The 22,344-nt window shown below is 48.3% G+C and overlaps 1 protein-coding gene across 2 annotated transcripts in view; it reads left to right on the top strand.

Moving 5' to 3' along the window:
- Nucleotides 1–22,344, top strand: part of LOC138747101 (arf-GAP with GTPase, ANK repeat and PH domain-containing protein 1-like) — a 451,715-nt gene that overhangs the window by 154,855 nt on the left and 274,516 nt on the right. For both annotated transcript variants that reach the window (XM_069906050.1, XM_069906049.1), the window contains exons 2-3: nucleotides 7,380–7,438; nucleotides 14,051–14,138. In XM_069906050.1, coding sequence (XP_069762151.1) covers nucleotides 7,380–7,438; nucleotides 14,051–14,138 — 147 coding nt within the window. The remainder of the gene's footprint in view (nucleotides 1–7,379; nucleotides 7,439–14,050; nucleotides 14,139–22,344) is intronic.

Here is a 22,344-nt window from a genome sequence, read left to right as displayed (position 1 = left end):
AAACCGGAGCCCCCGGAGAAAACCCACGCAGACACAGAGAGAATGTATCAACTCCTTACAGACAGCACGGGATTCAAACCCGGGTCCCGATTGCCGGCGTCGTAAAGGCATTTCGCTAACCGCTACGCCAACTGTTCCACCCAAATTGGGTATGTGGGCACGACGTTCCTTCTCAGTAATGGGGAAGAACCTGGTCATCAGGTGTGAGGTGCTCTCGGGTCTGCTGTACGTGGAGCAGATGTGGCCCATCCCCTGCACCTCCGCCATGGCAGTCAGCAGAGCAGTTTTCTGGTTTATATGGGGATCCAAGATGGAAAGGATCCGAAGGGTTGTCACGTACAAGTCGCTAAACAGTGAGGGCAAGAGTGTACCCAACGTGGCCCTCCCTCATCCTGATGTGTGTGGCTGCATCAGGCTGTGCGTGGAACCAAAATACGAGGGCACTATGTGCTGCTATGTGCTGTTATGTGCTGAGGCTCTACCTGACCCAGGTGTTGCAAAGGATGGGCCTGACCCCAGTGCTATGCAATATCCCAGTCAGCTAGACTTTGCCACATCACCTGTCCTTCGTAGAGGTTTTCCAGACCAACACCTTTGACCACAAGACTATCAGGTAGTTGTCAGCAAGGAACGTCTTGCAGACACTGAGAGATGAGGACTCGATGGATCCAGTGGGGTGGTTCCTTGGGCAGATCGTCCAGGTCATCTGACAGAATGCCTCAACGCCAGTGCAAGGAGAAAGAAAAATTTGGTTTAGACAATGACCTCAGCCCCTGTGGCTAAACATTGGGATCAATCAGTCCAACATCGGCTGCGCCTCGAGGTTATGCAGGACATCTCGTTTAAATTATTGAGAAAACAATGTTTGTTCATTAGAAATGATTTAGTAGTTTACATCAATGTCTTTTAAAATTATAAAACTGATTTTCGTGACATTCCTGAACCTGGCCCAAAAGACAAGGTGTGAAATTTGTGGGATAAAGTTGACGTACAGAAGGCTTTTTTCCAAAAGTTGCCAGGGAAACCAGAACTGGGGGCTGTTAATCAAAATTTGTTACTAATCAATGCAGTAGGGAGTTCAGAAGAATTTTTAAAATACCGAGTGGTGGTCACATTATCCCCTTGCTAAAATTTGTACGATCTGCTGACCATTTCAGAATCATAGGGCAGTTTCACTTTCAAAAAGGAACCTGGGTAACCATCTTGGACATTTCTGAGTGATATCAGGGACGTCTTAACAGTATGTGTGAGGGTGGTTACATCAGCTGCCACAAAACGCAGAGCACCAGAAATCGGGAGGGCACCTCATCATTGAGGAGGGGAAGCAGAGGAGATGGCTCTACAGGGAAGGTGACCATGGTAGATCAGTTGGTGAGAGACCCACACCGGCTGCAGGTGACTTGTGGTTGGTGGACCTCAACGGGCTGTGGGATGCGGGCGACTTGCGATCAAAAGATCCAAGCCAGTCTGCGGCTGCTGGAGACTGCCTCATGGGAACCAGGTCATCAGAACTGGGACTCGAGAAGATGGTGAGAGCAAGAAGGACCCCAGAAAGGCCTCGGGCACCAAAGGCTTCCAGATCGTGTTGGAAATTTGGAGCTGGAGCTCAGGCGGCCAATAAATCGAATAGGAGTCTGTGCAGCTATAGAGGCTGTGGAAGCGCTGGAGGCGAATCCATGGACACTTGGTGACTCTGGGGGTAAAGTGGCGGTGCTGCCAGAGCTGCTGTAATGGCAGCGCTGCCACTGGTGCACACCCAGAGGGAGAGAAAACGCTCCTGCGGGGTTCAAACGCCCGGTCAACTGCCATTACAGGCTCCATACAGGCTTTGAACGGCCTGTTAATGGAGCCAACGTGAGTTTTTATTCAAGATCCTGTGACCGTGGGGTCTGGGCCAAGATGGCAGTGCCTCTGATTGGCAGCAGTCATGAGGATTTGTAGACTCCAGGGGAGGGGAGGACTGGAAACCAGAAAACGGGGAGAGCACCCCCCCCCCCCCCCCGACTGAGAAGGAGAAGCAGAGAGATGATCCATGGGACGGTGACCACGGTGGGGTTCTCTGTGGCCGAAAAACCTAAGCATGCGGCAGGCCGCTGATGACTCGAGGCGAGAAACCCACGGCTTGAAGGGGTACCAGATATTGGAACCAGGATGAGAGGGGGAGCCGAGGGTGCTGAAGGGTTCCTAATCATGTCGGAGGTTGGGATCTGGAGTTCGGGTCGCCGATGGTTTGGACTGGACACTGTGCGGGTGCAGGGGATGTGGAAGCGCTGGAGGTCAATCCACGGACACTCAGTGACTCTGGGGGGAACTCTCTTTTGCTTCTCTTTCCCTGACTGTAAGAGGTACTTCAGGCAATTTTGCCAATGGCGAATCTGTCTGCCTTACAGCAAACAAAAGGCAATTTCATGTAACAGGACATTGAGAATAAATTGTATCTTGAATCGTGAAGGGACTCTCTTCTGCTTTTGTTTCTGTCGTACTGTGAGGGGTGTTTCTGTCGTACTGTGAGGGTGTTTCTGTCGTACTGTGAGGGGTGTTTCTGTCGTACCGTGAGGGGTGCTGGGCGACACTAATGGAGACTCTTTGCCTTATGGCAGGCAGAAGGAAATTTCTTGTAATATTTATTACATGTTCTATACTATTACATGACAAGAAAGGAATCTTGAATCTTGTGTTTCTGGTCCCCTGTGTGAACTGGGATTCTGCTAGAGAGGACAACTGGAGTTTGAACTTGCTAACACAGCAATTGCAATTAGAAGTGGCTTCCACGCTCGTGTAACATGGTGCAAACCTCTCCACTGCAGCTTGAAATCCATGCTTCAGAGCAGAATGCGTACATTTTGAGGAAGCTGATGTAACCATACTCACATGTACTGTTAAAACCTCATTTCTACAGGGTTGACGCCAGTGGGAGGGGGGCATTTCTACCCCCCCTGCGAGGTGCGGTGTCCCCCTGTACGGTCGCGGCCATCGCTCACTGTCAGACCCGCCTCCACCCCCTCCTGTGTCTAGCTTGACGCACGCTCACGACTCTCAACCCACCCCTTGGCCACGACACTAGCATGCGTCATGCACCCTCGTCTCCTATATCGGAGGGGCAGAGGGTGTTAACGTTCATCAGCACGTAAGTCCCAGCATCCAATATCACCCTCCACCCCGCCACTGAATGCGTTTCTGAGCATTCCACTGTGCCCCCTCCCCCCCAACACACTAATGCCCCCCTCTAACATTTGTTCTAGCACCGAGCCTACACTTCTAACAGGACATTAGATTCAGAAATATCCATGATGGTTAGCCAGTATCTTCTATGATGGTGAAACTGCCCCATGATACTGAAATGGTCAGCAGATCAGGCATATCCTTGCAAGGGGAGCATGTGACCACCACTCCCTGTTAAAAAATTCTTCTGAACTCCCTACTGCATCCTTTAGTTGTTATTAACAGCCCCTGGTTCTGGTTTCCCTGGCAAGTTTTCGATCAATTCTCACCTTTCCTTTCTCCTGCCTTCCTCTCCATATCCAATATCACCTTTTGTCTGTTGGTCTGTACTCCTTCCCCTGCCCTTCTTTTAATTCAGACGCCTGTCTGCTTTTTCCACACCTTGAGTAAGGGCTCAGGCCCGAAACGTCGGAGATATATCTTTACCTCCTGTGGATGCTGTGAGACCTGGTGAGTTCCTCCAGTGCCTCATTGTTTTTACTACAATCACAGCATCTGCAGACTTTTGTGTTTCACTTATAAAAAGTCTTCTGTACGTCAACTTTATCCCACAAATTTCACACCTTGTCTTTTGGGCCAGGTTCAGGAATGTCTCAAAAATCAGTTTTATATCATTCTAAAAGACATTGATGTAAACTACTAAATCATTGCTGACGAACAAGCATTGTTTTCTACTGAATTTAAATGAGTTTCCCTGCATAACAGGCAGCACAGTTGGCGTAGCGGTTAGCACAATGCCTTTACAGTGCCAGCGATCGAGACCTGGGTTCAAATCCTGTGCTATCTGTAAGGATTTTGTACGTTCTCCCCGTGTCTGCGTGGGTTTCTTCCAGGGTCTCCGGTTTCCTCCCACAATTTGAAAGATACTGGGGTTCTAGGTTAAGTGGGTGTAAATTGGGTGATTTTGGCTCGTGGGCCATAAGGGCCTGTTTATGTGTTGAATGTCTAAATTTTAAATTTAATAACCTTGAGGTGCAGCCAATTGTTGGACTAATTTAGAGACCCCACCCCCATCTCTTGTCTCCATTTCTTTAGCGCTCTCTCTCTTCCCTTTTCCCTCTGTCTCCCTTCACAAGGCCCCAAACAACTCCCCTCCCCCAATCAATTCTCACCTTTCCTCTCCTGTCCTCTTATCATCTCCAATTAACACCTTTTGTCTGTTGATCTGGAATCCTCCCCCTCCCATTCTTCCCTTTCCACCAGCATTTTTATTCAGACTCCTGCCTGCTTTTTGTTCACACCTTGAGGAAAGGCTCTGGCCTGAAACGTCGGTAATGTATCTTTACCTCCTGTGGACGCTGCGAAACTGGCTGCGTTCCTCCAGTGTTTACTGTGTTTTTACTACAATCACAGGGTCTGCAAATACTCATTGGACTGAATGATTCCCCAATGCCCAACTTGCCACAGATGCTGACGGCGACTGGGGTTTGAATCCAGCGCTGTCTGTACGGACTTCGTATGTTCTCTCCATGTCTGCACGGGTTTACAGATTTCAGATTTATTGTCAGAGTATATACAACCCTGAGATTCCTTTTTCCTGTGGGCGTGGCAGAATTACCACTAATTGGTAGTGCAAAATATACTGTTCACAGTGTAAACATGTAAACAAGTAAAGAACTGTAAACAAACTGTGCAAATACAGGGAGAACAAAAAGAAAATCAATAAAGTCCTTAAGTGAGTTTAACATTGAGTCTGATGGTGGAGGGGTAGCAGCTATTCCTGAACCAGGTGGTGCGAGTCTTGTGATACCTCTACCTCTTTCCTGATGACAGCAGCAAGAACAGAGCGTGTGCTGGGTGGTGTGGATCTTTGATGATTGCTGCTGCTCTCCAATGGCAACGTTCTTTGTAGATGTTCCCAATAGTGGGGAGAGTTTTGCCTGTGATGTCCTGGGCTATGTCCACTATCTCTTGCAGAGCTATGCACTTGGGGATGTTGGTGCCCCCATACCTGACCATGATGCAGTTTTTCAGCACACTTTCCACCACATCTCTGTAAAAATTTGCCAGGGTTTATGATCTCATACCATCCACAAACTCCCCAGGACCTCCAGTTTCCTCCCACCGTACAAAACGTACTGGAGTTGTAGGCTAACTGGTGTAATTGGGCGGCACAGGCTTAGACATACAGCATGGGCTGTATGTTACCAGGCTGTATGCCTAAATTTATTTTTAAATGGTCAAAACCAAAGCCTTGTTTCTTTTGCAAAGCAAAGATGTTTAGTCTGAACATTATTTGAATCTGCCTTAGTTTTGTCAGTTATGTCTGATTGGACAAGCTCTCTAATTCATCCCAATGCCTGCTCTTTGCCCCTGGGACAGAATATTTTTCCTCGTCAAGTCCTGAATTAATTCCCTTTTGAAAATTCCTATTGAATCACCCTTTGGGACAATATATTCCCGGTCCCAACAACTAATAGTTTTTTTTTTAATTAAAGCTTCTTTTTGTTCCCTCTGTCTCCTCTTTGCCAGTCATCCATAGTCTGTATCTCCAGTCAGTTTGACCCTCCTGCCACTGGAAACAGTCTCTGCTTATTTTGCTTTTCAAAAGCATTCATGACACTCTTCTAGGGTCCAAGAAAAATGACTCAGCTCCTCAATAGAACTGAGGTCCCTCAGCCCCCGAACCACGTCTCTTTAGCGCATGCCTCAAAGCCTTGCCATCCTTTCTGAAGTACTGTGTCAGCTCAGGACCAACGAGTGGTTTTTTTTAACGTTTAGTACAACTTCTTTGTTTTTACACCACCCTGACGATTTTGTTCTTCGCTTGCTTTTTTTCCAACATTTTTCCGCATTAAATTCTATTTGCAATGTGTCTGTGGATTTTACCCTGTCAGACTGAGACCACCCACAAATTGGAGGAACAACACCTCACCTTCCACCTGGGCACCCTCCAACCGGATGGCATTGACATAGACTTCTCTGGTTTCCATTAAGAACCGCCCCCCCCCCTTTCTTCCCCATCGTCTTCTCCCTAGTTCTCTCTCTCTCTCTTCCCTTTTCCTTCTGTCTCCTTTCACAGAACCAAAATCAATTGGGTGTAATTGGACGGCACAGCCTCGTGGGCCAAAAGGGCCTGTTACCATGCTGTATGTCAAAATATAAAATATAAATCTTATCATATCAAATTAAGACCTTTTGGCTCCACCCCCTCCTATTTTTTTTCTCTAGTCTTTAATTAAGACACTGTAGCAGCCCATAGCCCGGTCCACAAGCTGACACTGCAAACAGCCGTTGAACACAGCGATCGAACAAACAGCACATGGGATGAGACGCCCACTCCCATAGGCCACAGGAATAGCGGTCGAATCAACTAATCATTGCCCGTGGATCACGGTGGGGGGGGGGAGGGGTCCAATTCAGGACAGCCAATCGGCAGCCAACCCCGCTCAAGCCATGCCCCAGTGGTGACCTGGCCGGCTGACTATAAAAGGCAGACCTGCAGCCCAATAAAGTGAGTGTCAATTACATTGCTAGTCTTCTTTCTTCAATCTCGAGCTATAACTGAGCAACCCTACTACAATGGCTACCTGCTTTTTGCTTATACTATACCTTAAAGAAGGGCTCAGGCCCGAAACGTCAGTAATATATCTTCACCTCCTATGGTCATGGCAAGACCAGCTGAGTTCCTCTCGCATTTCTCTCTCTGTGTCCCCCTACTCCTTCCTCTTTCTCTCCCCCACCACTTTGTCTCTCCCTCTCCCACCCCTTTATCTCTCTCTCTCCCCCACCCCTTCCTCTCTCTCCCCCACCCTTTCCTCTCTCTCTTTCCCACCCCTTCATCTCTCTCTCTCTTCTCCACCCCTTCCTCTCTCTCTTTTCCACCCCTTCATCTCTCTCTCTCTCTTCCCCACCCCTTCCTCCCTCTCTCTCTCTCTCTTGCAAAAGAAAGAGAGAGAGTGAGAGAGAGAGGAAGGAGTGGGGAAGAAGGACAGAGAGAGAGGGAGAGAGAGAGAAGGGAACACGTACACAGAACACTACAGCACAGTATAGAAGGTGGGGAAGAGGGACAGATAGAGAACATTTTTATCCTTTGACTTTTAACAGGGAAATAGATGATGTGGGCAGCTCCCATATATAATTTTCAGGTTGTGTTTTGCAGCCAAATCTTTCCTTGCTCTTTCGCTGCTAACCTGTTCATTTTCTTTTCTCCACAGAGGCCTTTGTGAGCAGTCAAGAATGGACATTAAGCCGCTCAGTTCCAGAGCTCCGGTTGGTAAGTTTATCCCATTTTCTTGCTCCTCTGTTACAAGTCCAGCAGGCACTATTGTGGCTGTCATTGGTGGCCCCTGTGGTTTGTGCCCCTGTTTCTGTAACATACCTGCTGCAAACTCAATAAGAAACGAATGATTAAGGATGATCATCCTGTGGCTTGGAGTTTCTATGTCATCGATAGTGTAGCGGTTAGTGTAGCGGTTAGCGTAACGCTATTACAGCGCCAGCAACCCAGACCTGGATTCGAATCCTGCGCTGTCTCTATGTTCTTGCCGTGTCTGCGTGGGTTTCCTCCGGGTGCTCCAGTTTCCTCCCACCGTTCAAAACGTTCCAGGGGTTGTAGGTCAATTGGGTGTAATTGGGCGGCGTGGGCTCGTGGGCCGAAAGGGCTTGCCTAAATTTATATTTTAAATTTAATACAGGAAAACAAAACAACCAATCTAGAGGCCTGCAAGTGCCACAAACTCTTGCCTCCAACATACTCCACAGACATAGATTGCCTTTTGTTTCCCTGTGATGAACAGTCATTTTGTTTTGCTCCTCTTCTCTCCTCTGTCTGGATTAGTTACATAGTCAGTATGACCACGTGGCCATAAAGATGGCAAACTGTATTTCTCAGCTGTAGATGAAGGGAATGTACTTACTAGTTAACCTACCTACACATGCGAGAGAGAGAGGGGGGAGGAAGAGGTGGGAGAGAGAGAGAGAGAGAGAGAGAGAGAGAGAGAGAAAGGGGTGGGGAGAGAGGAAGAGAGTGAGATAGATGAAGGGGTTGGGGAGGGAGAAAGATAGAAAGAGAGACAAAGGGGTAGGGAGAGAAGGGAGAGAGAGAGAGAGGAAGGGTAGGAGAGAGAGACAAAGGGGTGAGGGAGAGAGAGGAAGTAGGGGAGAGGGAGAGAGACAAAGGGATGGGGAGAGAGGGGGAAGAGAGGGGTAGGGAGAGAGAGAGAGTAGGGGAGAGAAAGAGAGAGACAAAGGGGTGAGGGGGAGAGAGAGAAGGGATAGGGGAGAGAGAGGAAGGAGTAGGGGAGAGAGACAGAGACAAAAGGGCAGGGGAAAGAAGGAGCGAGAGAGAGAGAGAGAGAGAGAGAGTTTTATCTCAGTCACATCCTGTTTTTCTGCTGAAGTTGTACCTTATATGCACTCAGTACTGAGAAAAAACTTGTTGCTTTCATGGAATGATGGAATCGTACTGCATGGACGTCTAACCCACCTTGACCACCCTGACCTTACTGCCCATCCACACTAATCCCTTTCACCCGTATTTGGACCATATCCTTCTATTGCCTTGAGCCAGGTGCCGTCCAAGTCTGAGAGTTTATTGTCACGTACACAAGTACATTGACATTCTTTCTTGCTGAAGCCACTTGCTGATCTCTTTTGTTAGCGCCAGTCAGTTGGAAGACACTGAACACTTCTATTTATACCACACACTCTAAAGCAGCCATTCTCAACATTTTTTTGGCTATGGCCCCTCAGGACTCTGCTCAAAGTTTATGGGCCCCCTTTCCTGTGAAGCAGTCAAGTTTAGAACATAGAACACTATAGCACAGTACAGGCCCTTTGGCCCACAATGTTGTGCCAACCCATATATACTTACCAAAAAAACCCTAAACCCTTTCTTCCTACCTCGTATCCCTCTATTTTTCTTTCATCTATGTGCCTGTCTATGAGTCTTTTAAACGTCCCTGTTATTCCAGCCCCCACCACAACCCAGTGTCGGCACCATGGAGGGGATTCACAGGCATAGACCCCCCGCCACCATCGAGGTGCTGCATCCCCCCCCACTCACGGCCATCACACGCTGTTAGCCTCGCCCCCCCACCCATGTCACTAGCATCCGTCAAGCATCACCAGCATCTAGATAGCAAGCGCCTCTCCACCTGTCCCCGGCTGAATCCATCGGCACAGGTAAGTCCCACGCATCAGACAACACTCCCCCAGTCCTCCCCATTGGCACATTTTCAGTAGGCAGCACCCCCTGTTGGCACATTTTCAATCGACCGCACCTCCCTTCCCTTCCTCCCCCCGCCGAGCAACTTCTCGAGCACTGGAATGTGCCCATTTCTAATGTTCCAATTACTTCCTCTAACATTTGTTCTGGTGCTGACCGTGGCAAGGCATTCCAGGCACCCACAATTCTGTATTAAAATAAACTACCCCTGACATCTCCACAAAACTTCCAACCCTTCACTTTGTACACATGTCCTCTGGTGTTTGCTAATCCTGCCCTGGGAAACAGGCACTGGCTGTTCACCCTATCTATGCCTCTCATAATCTTGTAGACCTCTATCAAGTCTCCTCTCATCCTTCTTCGCTCCAAAGAGAAAAGTCCCAGCTCTGCTAACCTTGCCTCATAAGACTTATTTTCCAATCCAGGCAACATCCTGGTAAATTTCCTCTGCACCCTCTCCATAGCTTCCACATCCTTCCTGTAATGAAGTGACCAGAACTGAACACAATACACTCAGTGTGGTCTCACCAGAGATTTGTCGAGTTGCAACATGATCTCTCTAATCCTGAACTCAATCACCCTATTAATGAAGCCCAGCATCCCATAGGCCTTCCTAACTATCCTATCAATCTGTGTGGTGACCTTGAGGGATGTATAGATTTGGACCACAAGGTCCCTCTGTTCTTCCACACTCTTAAGTAACCGACCATTAACCCTGTACTCAGCCTTCTGGTTTGTCCTTCCAAAAGGCATCACCTCACACTTATCTGAATTGAACTCCATCTGCCACTTTTCAGCCCAACTCTACATCCTGTCTATATCCCCTTGTAACCTACGACAATGTTCACCCACAACTCCTCCATCCTTCGTGTCATCCACAAACTTACTGACCCATCTATCTGCCTCTTCATCCAGGTCATTTATAAGAAAATCACAAAGAGCAGGGATCTTAGAACAGATCCCTGCGGCCCTCCTCTAGTCATTGACCTCCAGCCAGAATACTTTCCATCTACTTCTACTCTCCACTTTCTTCCTACAAGCCAATTTTTTTATCCCATGCCTCATGAGTCTCCTTTGCCAAATGCCTTACTAAAGTCCATTTACACCACATCTATTGCCCTACCCTCATCAATTTCTTTTGTTACTTCCTCAAAAAACTCAATTAGGCTTGTGAGGAACAACCTTCCCTTCACAAAGCCAGGCTGACTATCCCTGAGTAGACTGGACTTCTCCAAATGCTCATAAATTCTTTCAAGAATCCTCTCCAATAGTTTCCACATCACTGACGTAAGACTCACCAGTCTATAATTCCCAGGATTCTCCCCATTAGCTTTTTTAAACACTTGCCATTCTCCAATCCTCCGGCACCTCCTCTGTGGTCAAGGAGGACATAAAGATCTTACCCAATGCCCCAGCAATCTCTTCCCTCCTTCCCATAGCAACCTGGGGTATATCACTTCCAGCCCCAGGTACCTATCAATCCAAATGTTCTTAAGAAGATCCAGCACTTGCTCTTTTTAATCTCAACATAAGCCTGTTCTATTTTGACCTCACTTTGACTAAGGTCCTTTTCTCTGGTGAAATCTAAAGCATTTAGGACCTCCCCAACCTCCTCTGACTCCAGGCACATGTTGCCTCCTTTATCCTTTAGCAGCCCCACTTTCACTCTCGTCATCCTTCTGTTCTCCACATGCATGTAGAACACTTTAGGGTTCTCCTTAATCCCACATCCCAAGGCCTTCTCATGCCCCCTTCTAACTCTCCCAAGTTCTTTCTTAAGTTCCTTCATGGCTACCAGATTCTTCTCCTGAGTCCCTCCTGTTTTCTGCTTCCTATATCTAATGTTTGCTTCCTTCACCCCTTTGACGAGCTGCCTCACCTGTTTTGTCAACCACGGTTCCCATTTCCTCTCATCATTTCCCTGTCCCAGTGGGATAAACCTCCGGAACCCCATGCAAGTGGTCCCCAAACATCCTCCACATTACCTCGGGGTTCTCCCGTGAACAAACAATTTACTCTCACTAGTTTCTTGCCTCATCCCATTGTGATTAGCCCTTCCCCAATTAAACACTTTCCCATTTTGTCTGCTTTTAGCCTTGTCCATAGCTATGCTGGAGCTCGGGGTTGTGGTCACTCTCATCAAAATGGTCCCCCACTGAGAGGTCCGTCACCTGACCAGGTTCATTACTCAGCACCAGATCCAGTCTGGCCTCTCCTCTCGTCGGCTGGTCTACAGACTGTGTCAGGAATCCTTCTTGGACACACCTGACAAATTCTGCCTCATCTTTCCCTCTTGCAGTCAGGAGGTGCCAGTCAATATTTGGGAAGTTTCCCATAACAACAACCCTGTTATTTTATTTGCTCCAAACTCTGCCTGCTTATCTGTCCCTCGGTGTCCCGCAGGTAGTTAGTTTCTTCCGTACTTATCTCTATTACTAACTGCATAAAAAACACATAAAAAATATTTGATCATTTCAGTCCATGGACTTCCCAAAAATGCACTGTGGAGAATGGCTGCTACAAAGGAATAGTATCCAACTTAAGGCATTAGACAAGTGAAGTGGACTCTGCAACTGGCCCAGCCGATCTTCAATCAGTGGCAGTGTAAAGACAAGTGATGGCCGTCAATGCTGTGCACTGGAGGTGTGTCCACTCTGCACATGTCCCACAGCGTGAGCTTCGCTTCGTCAGTTGGGCCAGAGATGGTGCACAACAGTGAGCGAGCATAGAAACAAAGGTCAGAGGGAGATAATTTCTGCTCCTAACCATTCCCAGTTGAACTCTCAGCCCCTTTATACACTGAGGCAGATTTGTGTGGTCTACACTGGTGACCCTAATCATGGAGCTCAGCGGGAAAAGGGGGTGGAAATAACAGTGAGGTGCAGCAAGACATATAGGAAAACAGAAAGCCATGCGACTCTTCCATTTTCAGAATCAGAATTTATTGTCATGAACATTTATCGTAATTCATTGCTTTGTGGCAGCATTTCAGGCTCCTGTACCTTTTCCCTGATGGTAGCAGAGTGAAGGGAACATGACCTGGATGGTGGGGGGTCCTTGAGGATAGAGGCTGCTTTTTTAAGTCATCGCCTCTTGTAAATGTCCTCAATGGAGTGAAGTCTGGTGCCTGTGATATCGAAGGCCGAGTTAACAACCCTCTGGAGTTTATTCTTGTCCTGAGTGTTGGCGTCTCCGTACCAGGCAGTGATGCAACCAGCCAGAATGCTCTTCGCGGTCCACCTGTAGAAATTTGCAAGTCTTTGGTGACATATTTCAAACTCCTCACAAAGTACAGCCGTTGGCGAGCCTTCTTGGTGAAGTAGTGAACTGGATTCGACAATGGCCAGACGGAAGAAGCCAGAGAGTAGTGGTGGATGATTGCTTCTCAGACTGGAGGCCTGTGACTAATGGTGTGCCCCAGGGATCGGTGCTGGGACAATTGTTGTTTGTCATCGAAATCAATGATCTGGATGATAATGTGGTAAATTGGATCAGCAAGTTTACAGATGACACTAAGATTGGAGGCACTGTGGACAGTGAAGAAGGTTTTCAAAGCTTGCAGAGGGAATGGACCAATTGGGAAAATGGGCTGAAAAATGGCAGATGGAATTTAATGAAGACAAATGTGAGGTGTTGCATTTTGGAAGGACAAACCAAGAAAGGACATACACAGTAAATGGTCGGGCACTGAGGAGTGCAGTTGATCAGAGGGATCTGGGAATACAGATACATAATTCCCTGAAAGTGGCGTCACAAGTAGATAGGGTTGTAAAGAGCGCTTTTGGCATCTTGGCCTTCATAAATCAAAGTACCGAGTACAGGAGTTGGGATGTTATGATAAAGTTCTATAAGACATTGGTGAGGCCAAATTTGGAGAATTGTGTGCAGTTTTGGTCACCTAACTACAGGAAAGATATCAATAAGATAGAAAGAGTGCAGAGAAAATTTACTAGGATGTTGCCCAGACTTCAGGAACTGAGTAAGAGGGAAAGGTTAAATAGGTTAGGACTTTAATCCCTGGAGCGTAGAATAATGAGGGGAGATTTGATAAAGGTATTTAAAATTATGAGGGGGATAGACAGAGTAAATGTAGGTTGGCTTTTTCTACTGAGGGTGGGTGAGATACAAACCAGAGGATGTGGGTTAAGGGTAAAAGTGGAAAAGTTTAAGGGGAACTTCTTCACAGAAAGTGGTGGGAGTGTGGAATGAGCTGCCAGCTGGAGTGGTGAATATGGGCTCAATTTTCAAATTTACGAAGAATTTGGACAGGTATGTGGATGGGAAAGGTCCGAAGGGCTATGGACAGGGTTCAGGTCAGTGGGACCCAGCACAAAGAAAATGGTTTGGCAGAGACTAGAAGGGCAGAAGGGGCCTATTTCTATGCTGTAATGTTCTATGGTTCTATCACTCCCTCTGGCTATCAGGTATGTATTCTCATAATCTGGGTGCAATGTCTCCTCAATTTGTGGATACATTTGTGTGCCCACTTTACTGACACTGATAATGAAACAATCTGCAAAGCCTTCTCTTTCTGGGGAGGAGGGGGGGCACGGAAAAGAACCCTGCAGTATCCACATTCCCAATAAGGGTAACCCCCTCGGTCCTGGGACCATACCTGCTTTGATCCAGAAATTCTCTAATGTCTTGGTTCCATTGCAGGGATTGGTTGGCAGTCTGCGCAGTGGCAAGTCGGCCCTCGTCCATCGATATCTGACTGGCACTTACATCCGGGATGAGTCTCCGGAAGGTGAGGCCCTAATTCTTTGGAGTTCTTTGGAATTTTAGTCCTTCAATTAAGGTAGCAATGTGATTCTGAATGTCACTCCCAATGTGGGCCCAAGAGTGGCTGTGTTGTATTAGAATTTTTTTTAAATTGGACATACAGCAAGGTAACAGGCCCTTCTGGCCCATGAGCCTGTGCCGCCCAAATATACCAACACCCCCGGTATGTTTTGAACAGTGGGAGGAAACTGGAGCCCCAGGGGAAAACTCATGCAAACACGGGGAGAATGTACAAACTCCTTAAAGACAGCGCGGGATTTGAACATGGGTCACTGGTGCTGTTACAGCGTTGTGCTGACCGTTACACTAACCATGCCAACCACATTGTTAATTGAAAATTTGTAAAAAATCAACATTTCATTAAGTTTAACATTTGCTACTTTAACAAGGTTTTTCAATGCCCCCTCACCCTGACCTCAGATCACGTCAAATTAAATTTTAAATTCAGACAAACAGCACAGCACTAGGCCCTTTTGGAAACATGAGCCCATGGCGCCCAATTTACACCCAATTAACCTACAAACCCCGGTACGTTCTGAATGGTGGAAGGAAACTGGAGCCCCCAGGGAGAACCCATGCAGACATGGGGAGAACGAACAAACTCCTTATAGACAGGGCCAGTTTCAAACCCAGCTTGCTGGTGTTGTAACAGCATTGTGCTAACTGCTACGCTACCCGTTCCGCCTACTTGAGGAAGAGGCTTTGGGCATTAAGGAGTCGAATACTGGCCCATTTCTTCCACTGGTCGACCTTAGTGTGAGCTGTTCCTTTGGTCATTCACCATTCTCACTGCCCATGGGTAAAAGCTGTTCCTCAGCCTGGTGGTGCTGGCTCTGATCCTCCTGTATCTCTTCCCTGATGGGAGCATCTAAAAGATGATGTGTGCAGGGTGAAAGGAGTCCTCAATGATTTTGTGCGCCCTCTTCAGACAACGATCCCAGTAGATCATGTCGCTGGGGGGAGGGAGATTCCAGTGATCCTTTCTGCCATCCTTATGGACCTGTGGATTAACCTCTGATCCATTTCTCTGCAGCAACCGTACCCACACTGTGATTGACTTCTTGAAGTTCACAAAATTAGAATACTTCTAAAAACAAATTCTTTTTAAATGATTAAAAAATTGAAACACTTAAAATAATTAGGAAACAATTAAATATGCAAATTACCTCAGTGCTGGAGAAATTCAGCAGGTCACGTGCTGAGGGGACACTGCGCTGTCAGAGGGGAGGATCCTGTGGGAGTGCTGCAGCATTGGGAGGGCTCGGGTACTGCTGAGGGTGAGCTACAGAAGGGCGGTGATGTGGAAGGGGCAGGGCTCACAGAGCGCCACACTGTGCTGAGGGTGTACCGCGTTGCCAGGGGAATGGTGCTGCGGGAGTGCCAGGTTGTTGAGAGGGCAGTGCTGGCAGTGCTGAAGGTCACCCGATGTCTGAATGAGCTCACTGACTAGAGTGGCCAGACATCCGGTTTTAGGCCAGACAGTCCGGCTTTTGAGCAGTCTGTCATCTGTCCGTCGCCACCTCGAGCCGAACATTAATTTGTCCTCCATTTTGGGGTGAAGGGGCAGAAAGGGCAAGGGAGGGAAGCACTTACCATGTTAAATGTGGCATCCCGGGGTCTGTAGGCTGTGCAGGGCCACCTGTCTAGCCGGCACTCGCACATGTGCACAAGAAGAAACATGGCTGTATACGGCCTACGGATCCTGGGATGCCATATTTAATTTGGTAACTGCCCCCTCCCATGCACAAGTGCCGGCTGACGCATGCACGATGGATTTGAGTACCGGGGCCACTGGCGTAACTAGCGTCACTTCCATCGGAGGGTAGGAGAAGTGCGATGGCGGTGCTTGGAGGTTCATGGCAAGTAAGGAACCCTCACCACCAACCTCCCCCCCACCCCTCCTGCCCTATCGCTGTCAGAGGCAGCGGTTTGAGGTGGCTGAAGGTGCTGCCTTTGGGAATGGACCATAACACAAAAAAGCATTTGCACTCCGCCTCTGTGGCAAGATTTCCAAGAAGAGCAGAGCAGTTATAGAAATGTATAAAATTAGGCAAGGTGTAGATAAGATAAAGGTAGGTGAGTTGTTCCCATTGGTGGGGAGACCAGAACGAGGGGACATAACCTTAAGATCCAGGGGAATAGAGTTAGGACGGAGATGAGGAGGGACTGCTTTTCCCAGAGAGGGGTGAATCTGTGGAATTCACTGCCCATTGAAGCAGTGGAGGTGACCTCAGTAAATAGATTTAAGACCAGGTTGGATAGATTTTTACATAGTCGGGGAATTAAGGGAAATGGGGAAAAGGCAGGTGGGTGGAGATGAGCCCATCATCAGATCAGCCATGATCACACTAAATGGGGGAGCAGGCCCAATGGGCTGGATGGACCACTCCTGCTCCTATTTCAGGTGTTCCTGGTGTTTATTTTGACAGACAGGCTGTTTGTGGGAGCTTGCTGGGCATGTATTTCTTACTTTACAACCAGGGACTGCATTTCAAAAGTACTTTCTCGGCTGAGCACTTCGAACTGTCCTGACAAGAAGATGCAGTAGAAATCTGCTCCTCTTTCAAGAAATTTGCTGTTCAATTCGCTTCTATTAAAGTGGCCAACACTTGGATCTTTCATCTCACCCAACCCCCTCCCAGCTTCCAAGTTCCAATGTTTTAAATTTTAATGTAGACACACAGCACAGTAACAGGCCATTCCAGCCCATGAGCCTGTGTTGCCCAATTACACGAAATTGACCTACAGCCCCCGGTACATTTTTAATGGTGGAAGGAAACTGGAGCCCTCTGAGAAAACTCACGCAGACATGAGGAGAACATACAAATTCATTGCAGACAGCGTGGGATTTGAACCCTCATCCTGATCGCTGGTGCTGTAAGTGTTGAGCTAACCACTATGCCAACTGTGCTGCCTGAACTCTAAAGAAAACTCCACTCTGCAAGAGAAGTGGAAAAGAAAAGTGGAAGCAGCATCACAGGGCAAACATTTGTATAAACCACCTTACAAAATTAATTAAAAAAAATAGTGTATGAAAAGTCAAAATGAGGCAGTGTCTGTGGTTCATTAATCATTCAGGAATCTGATGGCAGTGGGGAAGAAGCTGTCCTTGTGCCGCTGAGTACCCGTCTTTAGGCTCCTGTACTTTTTCCCTGATGGTAGCAGAGTGAAGGGGGCATGGCCTGGGTGGGGGGTATAGATCAGTCATGAGGCCCTTTCTAACTGCCATGTAAAATGGGGTTGATTGGGCAATTTGCACGGTTAGCGACCCAGTTACATGGCGATTTGAAAGGGTGGAACTGGGCCAACCTGGTTAGAATCCAACAGGGTCCCTGATCTACCTCAGAGGTGCTCAGGGAACCCAGTAAAACTTACCTGGGCTTCCTGGTCCAGTGGTTTGAAAGGGGTATTGGCTGACTTGGTTACTCAGGTGACATCAGCGCTTGCATCACAGGGGAAGCCCCGGCTAAGGTGCCACTGCTGCGATCAAGGGGAGAGTGGGGGCTGCATTCGGGCGGGAGAGAGGTCGCTGCAATCGGGCGGGAGAGAGGTCGCTGCATTCGGGCGTGAGAGAGGTCGCTGCTGTGGGGGCAGAGGTAGCTGCTGCGATCGGTGAGGGGGGGAGAGGATGCTGCCGCGATCGGGGGAGAGAGGTTGCTGCAGGGGTGGGGAGAAAGGTCGCTGCAGGGGTGGGGAGAAAGGTCGCTGCAGGGGTGGGGAGAATGGTTGCTGCTGCGGGGGGGGGAGATAGGTCGCTGCTGTGATCGGAGGGGAGAGTGGGGGGCTGCGATGTGCCGCTGCTGCAAACTCTGCTCCGGTTCGTGACAACAGCTCAATGAGGGAGTGCAGGAGCAATGACTGTTTTCCTTACCCATAATCCTCCACACCACTGCAACCGCCCCCCTCCTTCCCCCCATTCGCAGCAGCAGCACACTGCTCTTGGGGGAGGGGATACAACTGACAAGGTGGATGGGATTGGCGACTGATGGGGGGGGGAGACCATTGATGGTGGAGGTAGTGACTGATGGGGGGGGGGTCTACTGACAGCCGGTTGGGTGGGGGGTGGGTGGGCGGAGAGACTGATGGCCAATACTTCCTGTGAGTGCATGATGTGTCACTCACCGCATCATCGTGGGGCTGGGTTGGCAATTTAACAGGTAGGTTCGCCTGTGATTTGAAAGGTGCATCCTGCACCTATGACCCAATAATCACACCAGGGTCCCAGGAGGGCTACCTGGGTGCTGCAGTTTGAAAGGGCCTACTGTGTTCATATCCTGTATATCTGGGTTACTGGGGTTCTGGGGGGGGGGGGGATTCTTCATGCTGGCGCACTCCGGTGGCAATGTTCTGTTACTTTGCATCCTCGATGTATGTACAGTACAACTCCGATTCTCTGAAATCCTCAATTATCTGAAATTTTTAAAAAATTATGGATAAATGAGGATATCTGAAACAAATCAGAAATCCTCATTTATCCAAAGTTTTTTGGAGCTGAACTGACCACAGATGTAGCGCAGACCTTAGACTTCCGGCAGGAATCGGGTTGTTGGGCTCCTAGCGGCAGCAGGGACCTCGGGCTCCTGATGGCAGTGGGGCCTCAGTGGAGAGGTGTTGGGGACTGGTGTGGCCAGCATTTTTTCTGGTGAGAATTAAACATTATTCTAATGCTTAAAAAGCCTTCCCTTGTTGGTTGTTGTTGTTTAAACTCTGGTACGTGATTTACTGGGCTGTTTTTAAAAAAATGACCAGTTCTCCGAAAAAACCGTTTATCCGAAATAGGCCTGGTCCTAACCATTTTGGATAATCGGAGTTGTACTGTAGTTAATAAACTAGGTTTGAAGTTAATCCAATTGCTTTCCTTTATCCAAACTTGCAACGTGGTCCTTGTACCACTGAATTGGGTGACTCATCCAAAGCAGAAGTAAAAAACTGACTTCCTTCATCTGACTCTATATTTAATCTCATATCAAATCTTTTCACTTGTTCGACATCTTTTATCTGCTGCAGATGGTGTGAAAAAAGAGATAAATCTTGTAAATGTGAATTTGGAATTCATGCGTTTGCAGCTTCCAGATCTATAACTCTGCATCGTATTAGATCAGCTCGGTGTTTTTCACCTGTAATCGTGGAAGTGTTGGAATCTTCACTTTGATCAAGTAGCAATGAATCTTCACACTCCTCTGCAAGCTTTTTCCTTCTATTTTCTCTTCTAACTGAAATTCGTCACCTTATATGTTCTTCTTGTGCACTTTCATCATCTCTTCACAGTCCACTTGTTTAATCCTTTCCATTTCAACAGACAGGGTCGAAGATATTTGTAATGTGGAACCGATAAATTCATAGCCCTTGCCCTTTTCTAGTTTACCCCCACCCTCATCCGAACAAGAGATTGGAAGGGAAATGGGTGTTGTAGAGGGGCCCAGTGATGGAGGAGGCCGGAGGTGTGTGAGGGGAGGAGGAAGGCGGTAGCATCTTCAACCAAGGATGAACGTCGCATCTCCACTTTCCGCACTTGGTGGCTGAGGGAGTTTCATGGCCACAGAAACAGATTCCATTAGAACTGAGGGATTAGAAATGAACAGCACTGTTTGACTCAAGTCCAGTGTGAGATTAAGGTATTGGGGCTTGTGGAATATATTTGAAAGGGGCCGGCTGGCACATGTGTGTGGGTGGGTGGGGTGGGGGAAGGTGAGTGTGACTGCAGCACAAAGATGAGGTTGGAGGAACCTACTATTTTATACTGTAAAATGAAGCTGGAAATTAGAATCCTTTAAGGCAACATCACTTCCAGTTCACAACATGTTTATTTCTTCATTTATTGCCACTGGCGGGTCGATTATCCTGACATAGAGTATTTTTATTGTAAAAATGGATACTGTCATTACTTGTGGTGACTCTCACTCTCCCTCTCTCTCTTCCTCTCTCTCTCACCACCCCTCTCTCTCACCACCCCTCTCTCTCCCCACTCCCTCTCTCTCCCCCTCTCTCTCTCCCACTCTCTCCCTCCCTCTCTCTCTACTTCTCTCTCTGCCCCTCTCTCTTCCTCGCTCTCTTCGCCTCTCCCTCTCTCTCCCTCTCGCTCTCCCCCTGTCTCCTTCTCTCTCTTCCCCTCTCCCTTACTCTCTCTCTTCCTCTCTCTCTGTCTCTCTCCCTCCCTCTTTCTCCCTCTCTCCCTCCCCCTCTCTCCTCTCTCTCCCCTCACTCTCGCTCTCCCCGCCTCTCTCTCCCCTCCCTCTACCTCCCTCCCTCTCCCCCTCTCTCCCCCTCTCTCTCCCTCTCTTTTCCTCTCTCTCTCTCCCTTTCTCCCTCTCTCTCCCTCTCTCTCTCACACTCCCTCTCACTCTCCCCCTCTATCTCCGTCTCTCTCCCTCTCTTTTCCTCTCTCTCTCTCCCTTTCTCCCTCTCTCCCCCTCTCCTTCTCTCTGTCCCTACCTCTCCCCTCTTTCTTCACTCTCCCTCTCTCTTTTCCTTTCTCGCTTCCTCTCTCTTCCTCTCTCTCTCTGTCTCCCCCTGTCCCCCTCTCTCCCTCTCCCCCTCTCTTCTTCTCTCTCTCCCTCTCTCTCCACTTCTTTCTTCCTCTCTCTTCCTAACTCTCTCTCCTCCTCTCTCTCCCCTATCTTGTTCTCTATCTCCCTCTCTCTCTGCCATCTTTCCTTCCCCTCTCCCTCTTCTCCCCGTCTCCCCCTCTCTCTCCCTCTCCCCCTCTCTCGTTCTCTCTCTCCCTCTCTTCCTCTCTCTCTCTCCCTCTCCCTTCTTACCTCTCTCTCCCTTTCTCTCTCCCCCTCTCTCTCCCTCCCCCTCTCTCTCCCTCTTTCCTCCTCTCTCTCTCTCCCTCCCCCTTTCTCCCCCTCTCTCTTATCTCTCCCCCTCACTTCCCCTCTCTCCCCTCCCTCTCTCTGTCAATCCCCCCTCTCTCTCCTCTCTCTCTCTCCCTTCCCCTCTCTCTCCCTCTCCCCCTCTCTCCCTTCCCTCGCTCTGTCTCTCTCCCTCCTTCTTTCTCTCTTCCTCTCTCTCTCTCTCTCTCTCCCTCTCCCTTTCTCTCTCCCTCTCAATATTATGCTTTGACCGTGTAAATAAACAGCAAATGCAGGAGTTGAAATAATTAGCCATCTCTGTGCCTCTGTGGACGCGTCGCTATCAGTCAGGAACAGGTGGGAAGATTTCCACTTGCTGCCTGCCTTGCAGCACCTTTACTGAGTTGCTCTGTTTCGCTTCTTCTGATACTCTTGGCATTTTTGTGGCACCAAATCGATTAAGGGATCCAGATTCCAGTATCGCTCCCTGGTCTTAGTCACAATGGACTCCTCGTCGGACTGAACTGACCTCATTGACTCCAGTAGGAAACAATAAAGGCTGTTGGCATTTCCAGGCAGATTATTGTGGCTAATAACGAAGTAATTATAACGCCCCTCCTGGAATAACCAGTCCGCACACTTGCCTCCAATGGCAACGAGCCTGTGTCTCGTTTTGCCAAGTATTGGGAGATGTCATGTTCTTGGTTTTCTGTCTTGTTAAGCTCCACGTTCCCGGTGAGACAGTACGGCAATGAGACCAAACTTGAACATTCGTCGCCGTAAAGAATCTTCCACGTTAAAACAAAACATCCTTATGGCAGCCGGCTCAATGCGGGATCAATGGCCGTCTTCGTTCCCCATAATCCCCCACGCAGCTGGAACCGCTCTGCCTTTCCCTGGTGCTGACCCTGGCAGAGCGGTTCCAGCTGCTAGCGATTTTAGCCAAATGATCACCTTGAATCAGGATTATTAACACAGACTCTCAGTTTGATATTCTCATCACCGCTGCACATAGATGAGAACAAAAATGTTTCTGTTCATAATTCATAGTCCCATCATAAACAGCAGGGCCTTTAAAATGCAGGGACCGTAGCATATGCTGCGTTCACTACTATGTTAATCCGGCCCTGCTCAAGTAGTGGCAACTTGTTAATAATGGCCAGCAGCTGATAAAACTTAATGGTCAATCAATTAACCTTAAATATTCTTTGTGAGGCCTTTGTGCCTTTAATTGGACCCAGCGGACATGAGCTCATATTTCAGCCACGATAATGGATCTTTCTTCTGAATGTATCATCCCCTCAAGGCCTCCAGGTTACAAGTACTGAAGTAATTGAAGTTTAATCGATTGCTCTGCATATCTCGTGTTACATCCTC

This window comes from Narcine bancroftii, chromosome 12, assembly GCF_036971445.1.
Source record: "Narcine bancroftii isolate sNarBan1 chromosome 12, sNarBan1.hap1, whole genome shotgun sequence".
Lineage (NCBI taxonomy): Eukaryota > Metazoa > Chordata > Chondrichthyes > Torpediniformes > Narcinidae > Narcine > Narcine bancroftii.
The sequence above is the reverse complement of the archived record's forward strand: the minus strand, read 5'-3'. Positions and strand labels throughout refer to the sequence as shown.